The sequence below is a fragment of the Amyelois transitella genome, chromosome 21 (genome assembly GCF_032362555.1).
Source record: "Amyelois transitella isolate CPQ chromosome 21, ilAmyTran1.1, whole genome shotgun sequence".
Lineage (NCBI taxonomy): Eukaryota > Metazoa > Arthropoda > Insecta > Lepidoptera > Pyralidae > Amyelois > Amyelois transitella.
Window position 1 is genome coordinate 2,635,384 of NC_083524.1, and position 16,287 is coordinate 2,651,670.

Genomic DNA, 16,287 nt, shown 5'->3' on the forward strand with positions numbered 1-16,287 from the left:
TATTAATTAAAATACAACATCATGAAGTAGATATTTAACTACCAATAAATTTACGAGTACATAATATGATTGAGATTGCTGTGTAACGATATTTTCTTTTTAATTCATTTAAAATATTTCGGCATAAATTATTACTCGATATTGCATAAGAATCCCTTATAGGTACCTACAAAAAGCAATAGATTAAGTGTTACAGATATAATAGGTAATACAAAAACGCTCCATCTCATGTATATGAATGGAAATTTACGAAATTAATATACCTACTAAGTATAATAAAACAGAAAATTTTGTAACTGGAAATGCTTTTGGTTACCTACGCTTATAAGGTTTTAATTAAAATTCAAATGTCTTGCGATAACCTAGACATTGTGTTATGATAAGCAGAGTAGATTCAGACGAGATTTATCATAATGTTATCTATAATTAAAGATATTCATAAAATTGTTCTTTTCCACGTCATTCAAATTTGCTCAAGACCAATTATAAGTAGGAGCCCTTTACAGAATTCTTTAAAAAATTAGATGTCTGTGTTTTTGTTATAAAATACTATGCCCGCGACTTCGTCGGCGTGGAATATTTTGGGCATCATTTAAGCCCTCAAGGATGAATAATATTCCCCGTTTTTTTCACATTTTCCATTATTTCTTTGCTCCTTATAGTTGCAGGGTGATGTTATATAGCCTAAAGCCTTCCTCGATAAATGGTCTATAAAACACAAAAATAATTTTTCAATTCAACTTTTAAACGTTCCTGAGATTAGCGCATTCAAACAAACTCTTCAGCTTAATAATATTAGTATATATTAATTTATTACAGTATGCATGTTGAAAGTTCCTACATAGATAATATCCTGCTCTTTAGACACTAGCCATAGCCGATTTTTAACAGACTTCAAGTAAAAGAGGAGCCTCTCAATTCACCCATTATTTTTTTTTAGATTAGCTATAGTACTTGGGATACCTAGGTAAAATTCAGATAGAAATTCTCTGTCTTCATCTCCGGAAAAGATGTGTTATTTCATGTAGGTATGTCTGTAGGAATTATAAGTCGTAATATAAACTTTACAGTTCACACAAAATGGCATCACATCAGTAATACGCAATTTTTTTTAAGAATACCTTAATTTTTTAATTTTTATTAAAACACATAATTTTTAAAGTAATCTCTACATCTTAATATCAGATACATACATTCATACATATAGTCACATCTTTATCCCTTGCGGGGTAGACAGAGCCAACAGTCTCGAAAAGACTGATTGGCCACGTTCAGCTATTTGGCTTTAAGATAGGATTGAGATTCAAATAGTAAGAAAACCAAGTTTATAAGCCTATCCCTTAGTCTATTATCAGATTCATGAACATAATTTGGTCGAGAAATACCTACTAGTATTCAATGAGACACTAAGAATATACATTTTTTTATTGGGTACCAGTGCCTACTAACAGCATACATTAATTCATCAAGACTTTATCACTACAAGATGTTATCAGATCACGCTATCTCCAACTTGTCAATGTCGCCGCCTTCGTTCCCGTTCTCCTGGACGTTGTCCCCCCACGTGAGGTTCAGGCTCTTCTTCATGCCGTCATCCAGGGGGGGGATCAGGGAGCGAGGCAGCAGGAATGTCGACAGGTTGAACAGGTCCAAGAATACTTTGTAGCGGTCGCTGGAATGGCATAAAAAGCATATGGTAGTAAGTAACAATACATACATACATACATTTGTTTCTTTTATAACTATGTAGTTACTATTTTCTTCTAACATACATACATATGGTCACGTCTATATCCCTTGCGGGGTAGACAGAGACAAGAGTCTTGAAAAGACTGAATGGCCACATTCAGCTATTTGGCTTAGTGATAGAATTGAGATTCCAATAGATTTATTGTAACTGTGTCAATTTCTATGCAATAAAGATATTACAAACAAACAAACTAACATATAATCACGTCTTTATCCCTTAGCGGTTGCCCCGCTATCTTCGTGATAATTTATCTGCAGGATTAAAAATGACATACCATCTGTTTCGTAAAAGGCGACTAAGGAATGCCTCATGATATGATATTTATTTGTAAATTGATAACTCAAAAACTTCACCTTTAATTTTATGAAAAATCTGAGCCAATCTTTGATTACTAACTAGATCTTCAAGAGTAAAAGTAAGTCAGGAGTGAAATACACCAACAGCCAATAGGAGCGAAAGATCTAAATTTTAACCTTTTTTTGCCTAAAACAAATTTAAATTGCTACATACATTACACACGATCACGCCTGTTCCCCATTGGGGTAGACAGAGACTATGGATTTCCGCTTGCTACGATCATTATAAACCTCTCCCGCTTTTTTCACACTCATAACTCTTTTTGCTAGGCAACGATAATTGTGTTTTCTTTTTAAATGTCATTTAAAACCATTGACAAATTAGTTACTGACTTGAATTTCTATAACTAGTTCCAGTGAGCGGAACTCTTTGCAGAAAAAAAACATGTTTACAAAAGGTTTTTAGCACCAAAGACGATACAAAACAAGTTAACATCGAAATACCGAATATCTTATCACTATTTTTATTACACTCGCGTGTCTCACAGAGCGATATGAACCGATAAAAAATACTTATACAGTTCGTGGTCACAATTTGACCTCTTAACGGTAGCCTTTTTGATAACCGCTAAAATATTACTTGACAGTAGAGGTAGGATAGTTCATTTCTCTGGGTATATTACCTACTGGAATAAAAGTATCTAAATAATTTTATTAGATATACTTTTTATTGAAGTTTTCTAAAATAAAGTATGGTTAATTCATTATGATCCATTTCAATTCTGTTTTATATAAAATTATTTTACACAAAATTATTGCCGTGTGGTTCCCGGCACCAATAAAAAGAATAGGACGACAGTCTCATTTCCATGGATGTCGAAAAGGGCGACTAAGGTATGCAGTTAGAGTAGTACTAAGTAAGTACCTGAGTGTGGACCGAAGGTACTGGTACCCTGAAGAACCACCAGTGCCCAGCTGCTGGGATCCTATCATGCGCTGCACCATGATCACGTGGTTATCTGCCAAGAACGTAATTCAAAATCACTAAGTATTAATCTATTAAGGCAGAGACTACCTCTTTCCACTTGCCACGATCTCTGCATACTTCCTTCGCTTCATCCACATTCATGAATCTCTTCATGCAAGCTCGGCGGTTTCGCGTACTTTTGACGGTAGTCTCTGCCTACCCCTCCGGGAAAGAGGCGTGATTTTATATTAATGGTATTTTTATCAATTATAACGGCCTCTGTGTGTGGTGTCATGACCATAATGGAAATAAAATGTATGACGAGGAAGACTTGATCATAGCTACATACAAACATATATTTAAATCAGGTCTGTATCCCTTGCGGGGAAGATAGAACCAACAGTCTTGAAAATACTGATATGCCACGATCAACTGTTTGGCTCAATGTTAGAACTGAGGTTGAAATAGTAACAGGTTGCTAGCCCATCGCTTAAAAGAAGAATCCCAAGTTTATAAGCCTATCCCTTATTATCTTACCTACAAGTGGAACTTAAAGCACTATGATGGTCGAAATGTTCTTCCTCCTAGCTTTAGTCCCGGTTGCATCCTCACCACTCTGGAGAGGAGCCCGGGGTATGCCTTAGACCGTGGATCCTGGATTGGGTGAGTCAGGTTTTTACACGAAACAACTCCCATCTGACCTCCGCAGGGGAACCTAACCCGCAATAAAGATACAGCTAAAACAAATTAAATAAATAAACCCGTACCTATTGGATCGATCATGGTTCAAATCCAGTTTTTGCTGAATGTGCAGGTTTCCTCACAGTGTTTTCCCTCATCGCAATAGCATCGGTTAGTATTCAAACTAATGTACTTAACTTTAAAAATAGTCATTAGTACATGGCCGAGGTGGTATTCTGAATGTGCAGGTTTTCCTCACAGTGTTTTCCCTCACCGCAATAGCATCTGTTAGTATTCAAACTAATGTACTTAACTTTAATGATAGTCATTAGTACATGGCGAGGTGGTATTCTGAATGTGCAGGTTTTCCTCACAGTGTTTTCCCACACCGCAATAGCATCGGTTAGTATCCAAACTAATGTACTTAACTTTAAAAATAGCCATTGGTCCTGGTCCTGGTGGGATTCGAACCTGTGCCTGTTTTCGCCACACGCATTTCAAACGGGACACGTTACCGATTCGTCCACCAACGCTCTGTCTATGAATGTCGAAATACTAGACTACAATGGGAGAACACTTACGAGATAGGATGGACGGCGTAAAGGACAGTATGACGAGAAAGGGAGTGACCAGTGTGATGGCAATTGACAGAACGCACCTTTAGAATTAAAGAGACCTAATCCAAAATTTTGACTTTCAGTCATAGAATTACTTAAAACGACCATACCTACCAACTTTTATTAAATTTATAAGGCCTATTTTCGCGTGAGAGGAGCTACGCGTATATTTCGGTCTCTTTCATGCCCTCCCATCACCCAATGTGCGTTCGGTTTGAGATCGGTTTCTTTTTCTTCTCTTTTTTTGGATAAGCTCTCTATAATTCTAAAGGTGCGAGAAGTAATTGGAAAAAACTAACATGGTTTTCGCTGTTTTCCTAAAACTGCTTTTTTTGGATAAGGTCTCTATAATTCTAAAGGTGCGCTGAAGTAATTGGAAAAAACTAACATACCTAGATACTGTGCCGACCCCGCGTAGAAAGTGGGAAAAGGTTACGATGAAGATAAATGGGTGAACACTTACACCGCCATTTGGTGATGAGGCTGTCGATGTCCATGAGCAGCGTCAGCAGCTGGTGGGGCTGAGAGAAGCGCGGCTCGTCGCGGTAGATGGTGATCATGATGGCGCCCTGCAGAGCTCTGTGCGATAACCTGGTTTGTGTATGTACAGAGACATATTTATGATCTCCGTCTGGTTTCCAGCACTTCAGAGAAGGCCATTTATTAATATATATTTGTGCCGTGTGGTGCCTGGTACCAATTGAAGAAAAGGATAGGACCACTCCGTATTGTTCCCATGGATGTCGTAAAAGGCGACTAAGGGATAGGCTTAAGGCGACTAAGGGATAGGCTTATAAACTTGGGATTCTTCTTTAAGGTGCCGTGTGGTTCCCAGCACCTATACAAAAAAGAATAGGACCACTCCATCTCTTTCCCATGGATGTCGTAAAAGGTGACTAAGGTAAGGGATAGCCTTACAAAATTGGGATTCTTTTTTAGGCGATGGGCTAGCAACCTGTCACTAATTGAATCTAAATTCTATCATTAAGCCAAATAGCTGAACGTGGCCATTCAGTCTTTTCAAGACTGGTGGCTCTGTCTACCCCGCTAGGGATATAGACGTGATCATATGTATGTATGTACCTCCTCTCTCCCCGGGACCTCAATGCGTTATGGACTTTAGGGTCGAAGATGGAGCGGTAGATCTCCCGGCGATTCTCAGCGTCCTGCAGGCGGTGCTGGCGAACATTCTCGTTGGGTTCCGTCTGAAATTTGTATTTTTATATATATAGTTGGGGTTCTATGAAAAAATATTGTTGACTAGCTTCCCCCCGCGACTCCGTCCGCGCGGATGTCGGTCTTCGCGTGGATTGTTGATTTATATCACTACATAGTATAAAACAAAGTCGCTATTTTATTCTGTTTGTCTGTATGCTTAAATCTTTAAAATGACGCAACGGATTTTGTTGCGGTTTTTTGTAACAGGTAGAGTGATTCAAGAGGAAGGTTTTTATGTATAATAACATTTATAATTTTGCACCCGTGCGAAGCCGGGGCGGGTCGCTAGTAATTAATATAATTCCGGGAAATCTTCTGTTAATGCACCCCTAGACTTCTTAAAGACATGGCTTTGAAATATGTACGTTAAGATGTCAGTTAATCGGTGTCCCCTTAAATTTAGATTTTGTGACCTTTCCATGCATTATTTACTCTTCTTCCTCCTGTATCTAATCCCGGTTGCATCCTCGCCACTCTCGAGAGGAGTCCGGGGTATGCATTTAACCATGGATCCTAGATTGGGTGAGTCAGGTGGGTCAGTCAGACGGAGTCAGTCAGAGTCGCTTCGTGTAAAAACACGAAGCAACTCCCGTCTGAACTCCGCAACCATTAGGGGTAGACAGAGCCACCAGTCTTGAAAAGACTGATAGGCCACGCTCAGCTGTTTGGCTTAGTGATAGAATTGAGATTCAAATAGTGACAGGTTGCTAGCCCATCGCCTAAAAGAGGAATCCCAAATTTATAAGCCTATCTCTTAGTCGCCTTTAACGACATCCGTGGGAAAGAGATGGAGTGGTCCTATTCTTTTTTGTAATGGTGCCGGGAACCACACGGCACCTTAACCTTTAAACCAAACCACTTCAATGATTTTCATCTAACTTTCTCTCTCTCTTATATCTATTCTTACATGGTTAGAATAAGTGAATTAATAAAATACAAACCATAGCAGCTTCAATATCATCCGTGATAGTTTTGTTCACGGCCGCTTGGAACTTGCCCCAGAAATTGAACCCGTGAGCTTGAAGTCCAGGCGTGCGTTCTAACCACCGCTCTATAAGGGCAAGGAGGGCTGGCTCTTGTTCTGATCTGTAAGAAGTTGGACACTGGATTGATAATAATCTAGATAAATACATACATATAGTCATGTCTATATCCCTTGCGGGGTAGACAGACAAAGGGATAGTCTTCAAAAGACTTACACGTTTAGCTGTATGGCTTAATGATAGAAATGAAATTCAAATAGTGTCAGTTTGCTAGCCCATCGTATGCATAGTAATCCAATGAATAGAATGGAATAGAATAGATTTATTTTCAAAATTGGATACAAGGTATCACTTATTGACGTCACATAACATAACTTAAATCTAATTATAACTACTACCGCTTCCAAAGCGCATGTGTAGAAGAAGCGGCAAATGCAGTAAGTAATGTAACGTTAATATTTAGTGTTTTATTTTCTGAAAAATTAACTGTGGTTTTTGACGTGACAACGTCTTATAATTCGATTGAGCCGGCTGCACGCACGAAAAAACATGACTCATGCGGCGTTACCTCGCTCTGAGGCGTTCCATGCAAGGCTTGAAGTGCAAGCGAGAGCGCGGAACGAGCGACAAAGAGGCACAATCGGCCTTCGCATTCGTCAGCGTTCGACATCCGTCTCTCTCCTACTTGAGTGAGCGATGCGTCTGCGTAGACAGTTGCTATACTATACTACATTTACATCTTTCGGTCGAGTATCAAGTGCAGTGAAAAGTGAATGTGGCGTATCAGTATTTTCTTAAGACGTTGTCACGTTCAACTATCGTCAGTAAACCGACTTTACAGACAACCGATTTTTTTTATTCTACATACATACATACATATTATCACGTCGATATCCCTTGCGGGGTAGACAGAGCCAATTAGTCGCTATTTAGCTTTAAGATAGAATTGAGATTCAAATAGTGACAGGTTGCCAGCCCATCGCCAAAAAGAAGAATCCCAAGTTTGTAAGCCTAGCCCTTAGTCGCCTTTTACGACATCCATGGAAGAGAGATGGGAGTGGTCCTATTCTTTTTTTCTATTGGTGCCGGGAACCACACGGCATGTTTCTTTTCAGGCGAGATAAAGGTGTGATCGGAGATGTAATAAATCAGTTATACTGCAATGCTTGCTGGACTATCAGCATCTTAGGTGTGAGGGAGTCTATGGTAGCCATCTTTTATTCACACAAGTCTAATTTTAGTTTAATTTAGTTGCAGTTTTCATTTTCTATAGCTTTAATATTAATTTCAGTTCTTAAATTTGCATAACACGGACATCTCATACAAAAAAAAACTAATTTGTTTATTACAAGAATAGATATTGTAGTTTTGATTAAATACATTTGACATGATGATGAATAATTTTCCCTTACTTGTGTAATGCGTCCATGGCGGCAGGATCGTCACCGAAGACGGTCTGGTAATTCTGGTTGTATTTCACTCGTAAAGCCTGCTTCAGTCCCAACTGGAAATGAAGTCGGGACCGTAAGTAACATTGAATAATTCATTCATTCATATAATCACGTCTATATCCCTTACGAGGTAGAAAGAGCTAACAATCTTGAAAAGACTGATAGCCAACGTTCGGCTGGCTTGGCTTAACGATAGAATTGGTATTCAAATAGTGATGGGTTGTTAGCCCATCGCCTTAAAGGAGAATGTCAAGTTTTTAAGCCTATCCATTAGTCGCCGTTTACGACATACATACATGTATTCACATGGGCCTAAGTAAAGAATTTTCAATTTAATTTCAAGCATAAAAGCTTACTGCTGCTGCGCTGCGCAAACTTAGTCGAATAGCCGTGGAGTTCGATCCTTTTTTCGCTCAGTGAATTCAAGCGTCACTTACTATAGTAAATAGAAGTAGTAGTATAGTAAAGTAGAACTCTAATATACTGATTATAATCAGTTACCAAATTAAAGGTTTATAGTCTATTTCTCATTATTCTGGCCTGTAATTATAGTGTAAGAATGATAATTATAGTATAAATTAATACCTTATTTTCCAAGAGACGAAACTGTAGGCTCTGAAACCCGGAGGCAGGTCGGAGGTAGTTTCGGAAGTCCATGAAATCTAGTGGAGTCATGGTCTCCAAGATCATCACTTGGTCCACCAGCAGCTGTAAATCAAGTTTAAAGTTAAGTTTGGAAAGAAATAACCTAAACCGCTTAGTTATAAATCATCTGCCTCTGTGGCGCAGCGGTTGTACCCTTGTCTGTGGTAAACTATGTCCCGGGTTTGAATCCCGGTTTGGATAAACATCCAAACACAGGAGTGCTTATTTGTTTCATTTTACGACATCCAGGTAAAAGGCTTTCATTTTAAAATGCCGGGGACTACCCGCAAGATTTAACTGCTTCGGATTATAGTTTTATATTAACTAAGTATATACCTATAACAAGCCGAGCTTGCATAAAGAGAGTTATGAATGTGGATGAAGCGAAGGAAGTATGCAGAGATCGTGGCAAGTGGAAAGAGGTAGTCTCTGCCTACCCCTCCGGGAAAGAGGCGTGATTTTATGTATGTATGTATATATATATACGCTGTATGAAATAAGAGACGTTTTTTTCGGAAAACTACTACACAGTTTTTAATTTATTTTTATTTAAACTTTATTGTAAAAACAATGTTGATACAATGAGCGGACTTAATGCTAAATGCATTATCTAACAGTCAACCTCTGGGTTAAGCTGAGAAATTAAGTGGATGTTCAAGTTTATCATAAGTTATCTCAAACCGCCTCATGATCTAAGTATAACGAGTTTATTAAGATCATCAGTTACCGATCACTTTCATATCAACCTTAAATTTCATATCTATACTAATATTATAAAGCTGAAGAGTTTGTTTGTTTGAACGCGCTAATCTCAGGAACTACTGGTTTTAATTTAAAAAACACTTTTTGCATTAAATAGATTTATCGAGGAAGGCTTTAGGCTGTATAACATCACGCTGCAATAAGGAGCAAAGAAATAATGGAATATGTAAAAAAAAACGGGGAAAATTATTAATCCTTGAGGGCTTCAATGATGCCCAAAATAACTATACCACGCGGACGAAGTCGCGGGCACACCTAGTCTTGCTATACAAGCTTTAATGTTACTATACAAATTGGAAACAATAAAACGATGAAGTAAGTACCTTAGTTCGGACACTGATAATGTCAGGTCAAATGTTAGATTACGACTGTTTATGTGGAAGCGACTGGTTTTCTTGTTAAAGAGGTTGTGGTCCAAAATGTGGTTTTATATACAAACTAGCTGTTGCCCGCGACTTCGTCCGCGTAAAGTTCGAGTTGAATCTTAATCATACAGACAGACAAAAATGTAAAAAAAAAATTTTCTATCCGTTTCAGTAAAAATATTAAATGTACAGACAAAATATTTTTACCGTTTTATTATATGCAGTATTTTGATTTTCAGTTTTTTTAAATAAAATACACAAACAACACAAAAAAAAATATTGTTAATAAAAAATAATATCTTGTTTTTGTTGGGACTCGAACTTGGACCGCCAAATTCGCAGTCATGACAAAACTTAGGCCGGTACGTTAAGTATAACTAAGACCACACGCAATCATAGGCATCTTTGTCCCAAACGGGATAGACAGGACAACTCCATCCTGGAGTGGTCCGATTCTTAAGTGTAAATTTACCTTATCAAATGTTGCTACATTATCTTCAAAAGAGCCTATTGTTTTTTTTTTGACTCGAAAATATTATGAGAATATTACGTCCACAGAATTACGTCGATAAATTATTTGATAATGATATCAGAACGCGTGTTTATGAGAAGAAAACGTCATTGATAAGGGCGATAATTCCGGTTAAAAACAAAGTTAATGTTAACCAATAAAATGTGCATGACAGCCTACTATTTGTTACTAGGATTTGAAGGCCTGAGGCTTCGCTTCCGTGTAAATTTCCAGTAATAAATGTTTATTCTGAAGTTTTAAACGCGTGGGCGGTCGAACGGTTAACGTTCCCGAACCAGGGAGGCCCAGGTTCATTTTTCTACCACGATTATGCACTAATGACTCAGTTTTAAGTTGTGTACATAATAAACTCAAGAACTGATTGACCGAATTTGACGTAATTTAGCCCAGCGATTGATTAAACCTTCAGGAGTAACATATGCAGATATCTAGTATATTTCACGGTAATGGGAAAAAAGGGAACTTAAATTTAACGCGGCAGGAGCTGCGGTTATTATATGTACATAATGTGTACAATATGTACATTAGTTTTATTGTTAACCGATGTTCACGCTGAAGGAATACTTTGTAAGGAAACCTGAATAAGTATTTAGGCAACTGGATAGCCGTGATCCAATATGTTAGGTGAAATGAGAGTTGTTTCGTGTAAAAATTAACAATTGCTGACTTTTCTTAACCAGGATCGGGGTCAGAGGCCTCTTTCGAGTGAGGTAATTATGTATGTGATTGTGCAACCTTACCAACTTATATATAAAACTGGTGACATAACTTTTAATAAACACTAGCTGTGCCCGAGACTTCGTCCGCGTGGAATAGTTATTTTGGGGCAACATTGAAGTCCTCAAGGATGAATAATTTTCCACGTTTGTTTTTCACATTTTCCATTATTTCTTTGCTCCTTATAGTTGCAGCGTGATGTTATATAGCCTAAAGCTTTCCTCGATAAATGGTCTATTCAACGCAAAAATAATTTTTCATATCAAACCAGTAGTTTCTGAGATTAGCGCGTTCAAACAAACAAACAAACTGTTCAGCTTTATAATATTAGTATAGATTAAGAAGATACAAATTTTACAAAGCTTTTACAAGTCTTAAGGTTACCTACTTGGTAAGGATTTACTTTTTTTTGGTCTTTAGGTCAAGGAAAGCACTTTCTTTGACAAAGGCCTCATAAGTAATTTGAAATATGTCACCTTGGGGACTAAGTAAATGAAGAAGGGATAAAATATACTTAAGTGACAACATTCTTAAGAAGGCTTATAAACTTAGGATTCCTCTTTTAGGCGATGGGCTAGCAACCTGTCACTATTTGAATCTTGGTTCTATCATTAAGCCAAATAGCTGAACGTGGCCATTCAGTCTTTTCAAGACTGTTGGCTCTGTCTACCCCGCAAGGGATATAGACGTGACCATATGTATGTATGTATGTTCTTAAGAAGATAAACCATTTATCGCTCACATGTTCTCATAAATCATATAAGTAGGACGAAAATAGATCTCATTGCTGCTAATATGTAGGTATAAATTATTTATCCTGTTAAAGGATCTATAATAAAATATACCTAGTAGGTACTAGTGGGTTCGCTCTCGTACTTATTTTAGAAAGAGTATTTTTTTTTGCTAGGATAAAGATAAACCTGGTAACAGCTGGTTGACTGGTAGAGAAAGCCAAACGGCATTAAGTCCGCCTTTTGTATATTTATGTTTTGTGCAATAAAGTTTTAAATAAATAAATTAACCCTATGGCCTCTTAACTTTGTATAAAGTAGAAATTTCAACAATACATAAAGAAGTACACAAGTAAGAATGAATGTTTATGCTGAAATGAAAAAGAGTAAGTAGGTATATTCGAAATGTTCTTTTCAGTAAGTACCTACTCCTTTACAAATTGGTTAAATATTCGACGGATCATAAAATATTTATATTACCTACTTAGATCAATTTTTGGTTTGAATTTTGACGCCAACGTAAATGTTATAATATCCGTTCGAAATTAGGTAGGAAAGTCCAAATAATGTTGTATTATACATATATACTATGTGTTAGTTAATCGATAAGATTTATGCGAAAATAAATTGGTAAACATCAAAACATAAAATAGTTTAAGTATATTATATCTACCTTAAGAATTAAAACCACTCTGTTAAGTCTCTTCAAGATCTCCATTGTGTGACTCTCGTCCAACCCTTCCACATCCAGTAACGACCTGACAGAGTCTACCTCGTATATGATCTGTTTGAACCAGAGCTCGTATGCTGGAATTAGAGAAACAATAGAGATGAGAGAACGAGGGTTCGTGGCAAGAGTAAAGATGTGGTCTCTGCCTATCCCTCCATGAAAGACATACATATAATCACGTCTATAATCCTTGCGGGGTAGACAGAGCCAACAGTCTTGTAAAGACTAATAGGCCACGTTCAACTGTTTGGCTTTAAGATGGAATTGAGATTCAAATAGTGACAGGTTGCTAGCCCATCGCCTAAAAGAAGAATCCCAAGTTTATAAGCCTACCCATTAGTCGCCTTTTACGACATCCATGGGAAAGAGATGGAGTGGTCCTATTCTTTTTTCTATTCGTGCCGGGAACCACACGGCTATGGCTCCATGAAAGAGGCGTGTTTTTATGTATCTATCAATGCTAGGCGTCACTCGTGGTATTCTTAACCTCCTCGACCGGTTCGGCTGGAGTACCACCTCGCACTTCCGAGCAGCGGCGCCGAAGATTTTAATTTCCATGACATGATGCTGTCTTTGTAACCTCCAATAAGGAATACAAAGAAGAAGATGCTAGCGCCGTGTGGTTCCCGGCACCAATAGAAAAAGAATAGGACCACTCCATCTCTCTCCCATGGATGTCGTTAGGCGACTAAGGGGTAAGCTTATAAACTTGGAATTCTTCTTTTTGGCGATGGGCTAACCACCTGTCACTATTTGAATCGCAATTCTATCATTAAGCCAAATAGCTGAACGTGGCCTAACAGTTTTTTTCAGACTGTTGGCTCTGTCTACCCCGCAAGGGATATAGACGTGATTATATGTATGTATAGATGCTGGAAGTGTTCTCATCTCTCGGAGAGAAGCGCCACGTCTCTTGACCATGACCTTGAATTGGATAAGTCAGGTTTTTAAACGAAGCGTTTTCCGTCTGATCTCGGCAACCTTTGCAGGGGATTTTACCTTGATGAGTGACTATGAATAGGTGCTCGTCATGGACCGGCCTGGAAGACTCGGCGCTGAGCATCCTCTGGGCGCTGAGCAGCTTGTCCAGCATGAGGTACTCCCCATACAGCATCCCGGCCTCGTTGCCCAGGTGGCTGCCATCCTGGCCTGAATCTTCCATTGACCTGGGGGTGTAATAGTTTTTTTTTTAATTGAGATGTTGATTTGGTTAAATCAATGTATATTAATAAATAAATAAATATATAGATAGGTACGGGACATATTATACAGATTGAGTTAGCCTCGGAGTAAGTTCGAGACTTGTGTTACGAGATGCTAACTCAACGATACTATATTTTATAATAAATACTTATAGATAAACATCCAAGACCCAGGCAAATCAGAAAAAGTTCTTTTCTCATCATGCCCTGGCCGGGATTTGAACCCGGGACCTCCGGTGTCACAGACAAACGTAGGTACTACCGCTGCGCCACAGAGGCCGTCAAAATTTTAAATTATTCATCTTAGCGTATGAAACCCCGCCATGTCGAGATCCCAATTTCACGTTATCTCGAATCCAAGATAAAGTTCCCTCGGTTGTACTTTTTTCTGATGAAAGAAATGCAAAAACGCCAACGTAGCCTTCCTTGCTCTCTGGTTTATAAAGAGCTACCTATTTGATCTCAATATACCGATATAAATAATTCATTTACCGTTTCAATCAACAAGAATTACTGGTCCGGTGACAAAAAAAAATATGGCCGCCTCTCGCGGTCAATGGTTCTGTATAGTTCGGCCTTGTCTATTGATGGATTTCAATTGTTTATGATTAACACTGATTTGCTGAAATTATTGTTCTGCGTGATATTTTTTGTTAAGTTTTTATTTAGTTATCGTGGTATTTAAAAAATAAAAGTCTTGTTATTAAATTGTACAGAGTTACTTACAAAAAATTAATTCAGGTTATTATCATAAAATTGCATCCTTGAATTGATGTAATACACAGTATTTTTTTAAATTTATCTACTCCAAAATTATAAAAATTTCAAAATCAAGTTCATTCATTCATATAGTCACGTCTATATCCCTTGCGGGGTAGACAGAGCCAACAGTCTTGAAGAGACTGATACCACGTTCAGCTGTTTGGCTTAATGATAGAATTAAGATTCAAACAGTGACAGGTTGCTAGCCCATCGCCCAATCAAAAATCAAATTAAAGTAAAATTTCATGTTCCCATGTTTAGTGTTTTGGTACCTTGGTTGTTTCACGAAATTTACAAATTTTATTACCACAATCTATAACATTCTTACGATGTAACTTATTATATAACCTCATGTTTCTAATGTACCCGAAACCGCCAAGCTTGCATGAGAGATCGTGGCAAGTGGAAAGATGTAGTCTCTGCCTACCCCTCCGGGAAAGAGACGTGATTTTATGTATGCATGTATCTAATAAAGGTACTATGTATAGTGCAGGGCACGTATATTGACCTTTTAGCCTCTTACATCATCATTGAAGGTTGACCCTATGGAGTTAGAAATTCTATTTCAACGGTCGTTAAATTAATTATTGAATTGAACCCTAAATTTTCGTATGCTTTATTGTAATTTGGGTACGTCATGTCATCAACCTGCCAGTTTTTAAGTATTAATTTTTAAGTTTTTTTTTAATGTATGTTTGTTTACAGTTACAATATGTAAGAGTAGATTTATCCAAATAAAGCACCTGCGAAATATCTTCTAAGAAAAATAATGCCATACATATACTTATGCTTTAAAACTAATAACGCATTAATTCTTAAAAGCTTTCAGTTAAAAGTAAGAAAGTTTTATATTTTTCAGTTAATTTAAAAAACCTACATATGGATCATGGAAATCTGAATAAGAAATATTTTTTTTTAATAATCTCATTTATAAGTTCTAAACTGTAAGCAGGTAGGTAACCTATGGTATAAACTCTGTCTATAACGAATATTTCAAACATAAAATTGTAGATATTATTTTGATTGTAGTAAGTATAAAAAAGAAATAACTTAAAATTGAACTAAATCTGTAAAATACCTAAAACAAATAAAAAGTGCTTCCTCATAGGTAGGTACTTTCCTCTTGTTAGTATAATTCATTTATTTATTTTTTAGCTTTATGAAGTTATAGTTATATGCATACCAACATAATTTTATTTGCATCTTTAAAGACACTAAATCAACGTTATTAAATTGCAATTTTATATATAAATACTACCTACCACGTGTGTGTTGTTTGCTTTTACGTAGGTACCTACATGTGCCCATGTGCGTAAATACAAATACATATTTTAGAAAAAAAAATACATAAAAGGTAGACCTACACATTTAGAACAAAATAAAAAAATGTTTAATTGTACCAACAAGATTTTATAATTTATCAGACAACCAATAAGTACGTTTAGCTAATTTAACTACTTAGGTCTTAAGCACATGCGAAAATAACCGCTTGTGTAGATTAACCGTACCTAATAGGAAAGCATAATGCATATGTACGTATACCTTAAAAATAAAAAAAAGAATTAACTTACCTCATAGGACAGGCCATTTTTCGTATTTCCCTAGCTAACCACTTAAAAAATAAATAAACTTTTAAAAATCGAATTCAGAACGCGCGCACACACCCGGCGCGCTGTTATTTGATACTGACTAGCACAGACTACGCTTGCTTGTAGCCGGTGTAGGTTTCGTCACCCCTTGCTTGATAACACGAAGACTTGAAATTCAAAACTATGAGATATTGATTCCGATATAAACAGCCGTACAGTGGAGGAAGTAGTGCGAAAAACTATGCTTTCTAAGCGCGAAAATGATCGTTGTAATGTGATACCTCATTCA

The 16,287-nt window shown here is 37.2% G+C and overlaps 1 protein-coding gene across 1 annotated transcript; it reads right to left on the reverse strand.

The window, feature by feature from the left end:
- Positions 1-25: 25 nt before the first annotated feature.
- Positions 26-16,118, reverse strand: LOC106136650 (tryptophan 2,3-dioxygenase). The gene is made up of 10 exons (XM_013337271.2): positions 15,981-16,118; positions 13,445-13,611; positions 12,389-12,522; positions 8,549-8,671; positions 7,925-8,016; positions 6,471-6,615; positions 5,395-5,516; positions 4,775-4,902; positions 2,972-3,065; positions 26-1,672 (listed from the first exon to the last, which is right to left on the reverse strand). The coding sequence occupies exons 1-10, from the start codon at positions 15,995-15,997 to the stop codon at positions 1,498-1,500; spliced, it is 1,197 nt and encodes a 398-aa protein (XP_013192725.1). The 5' UTR covers positions 15,998-16,118; the 3' UTR covers positions 26-1,497.
- Positions 16,119-16,287: the final 169 nt, after the last annotated feature.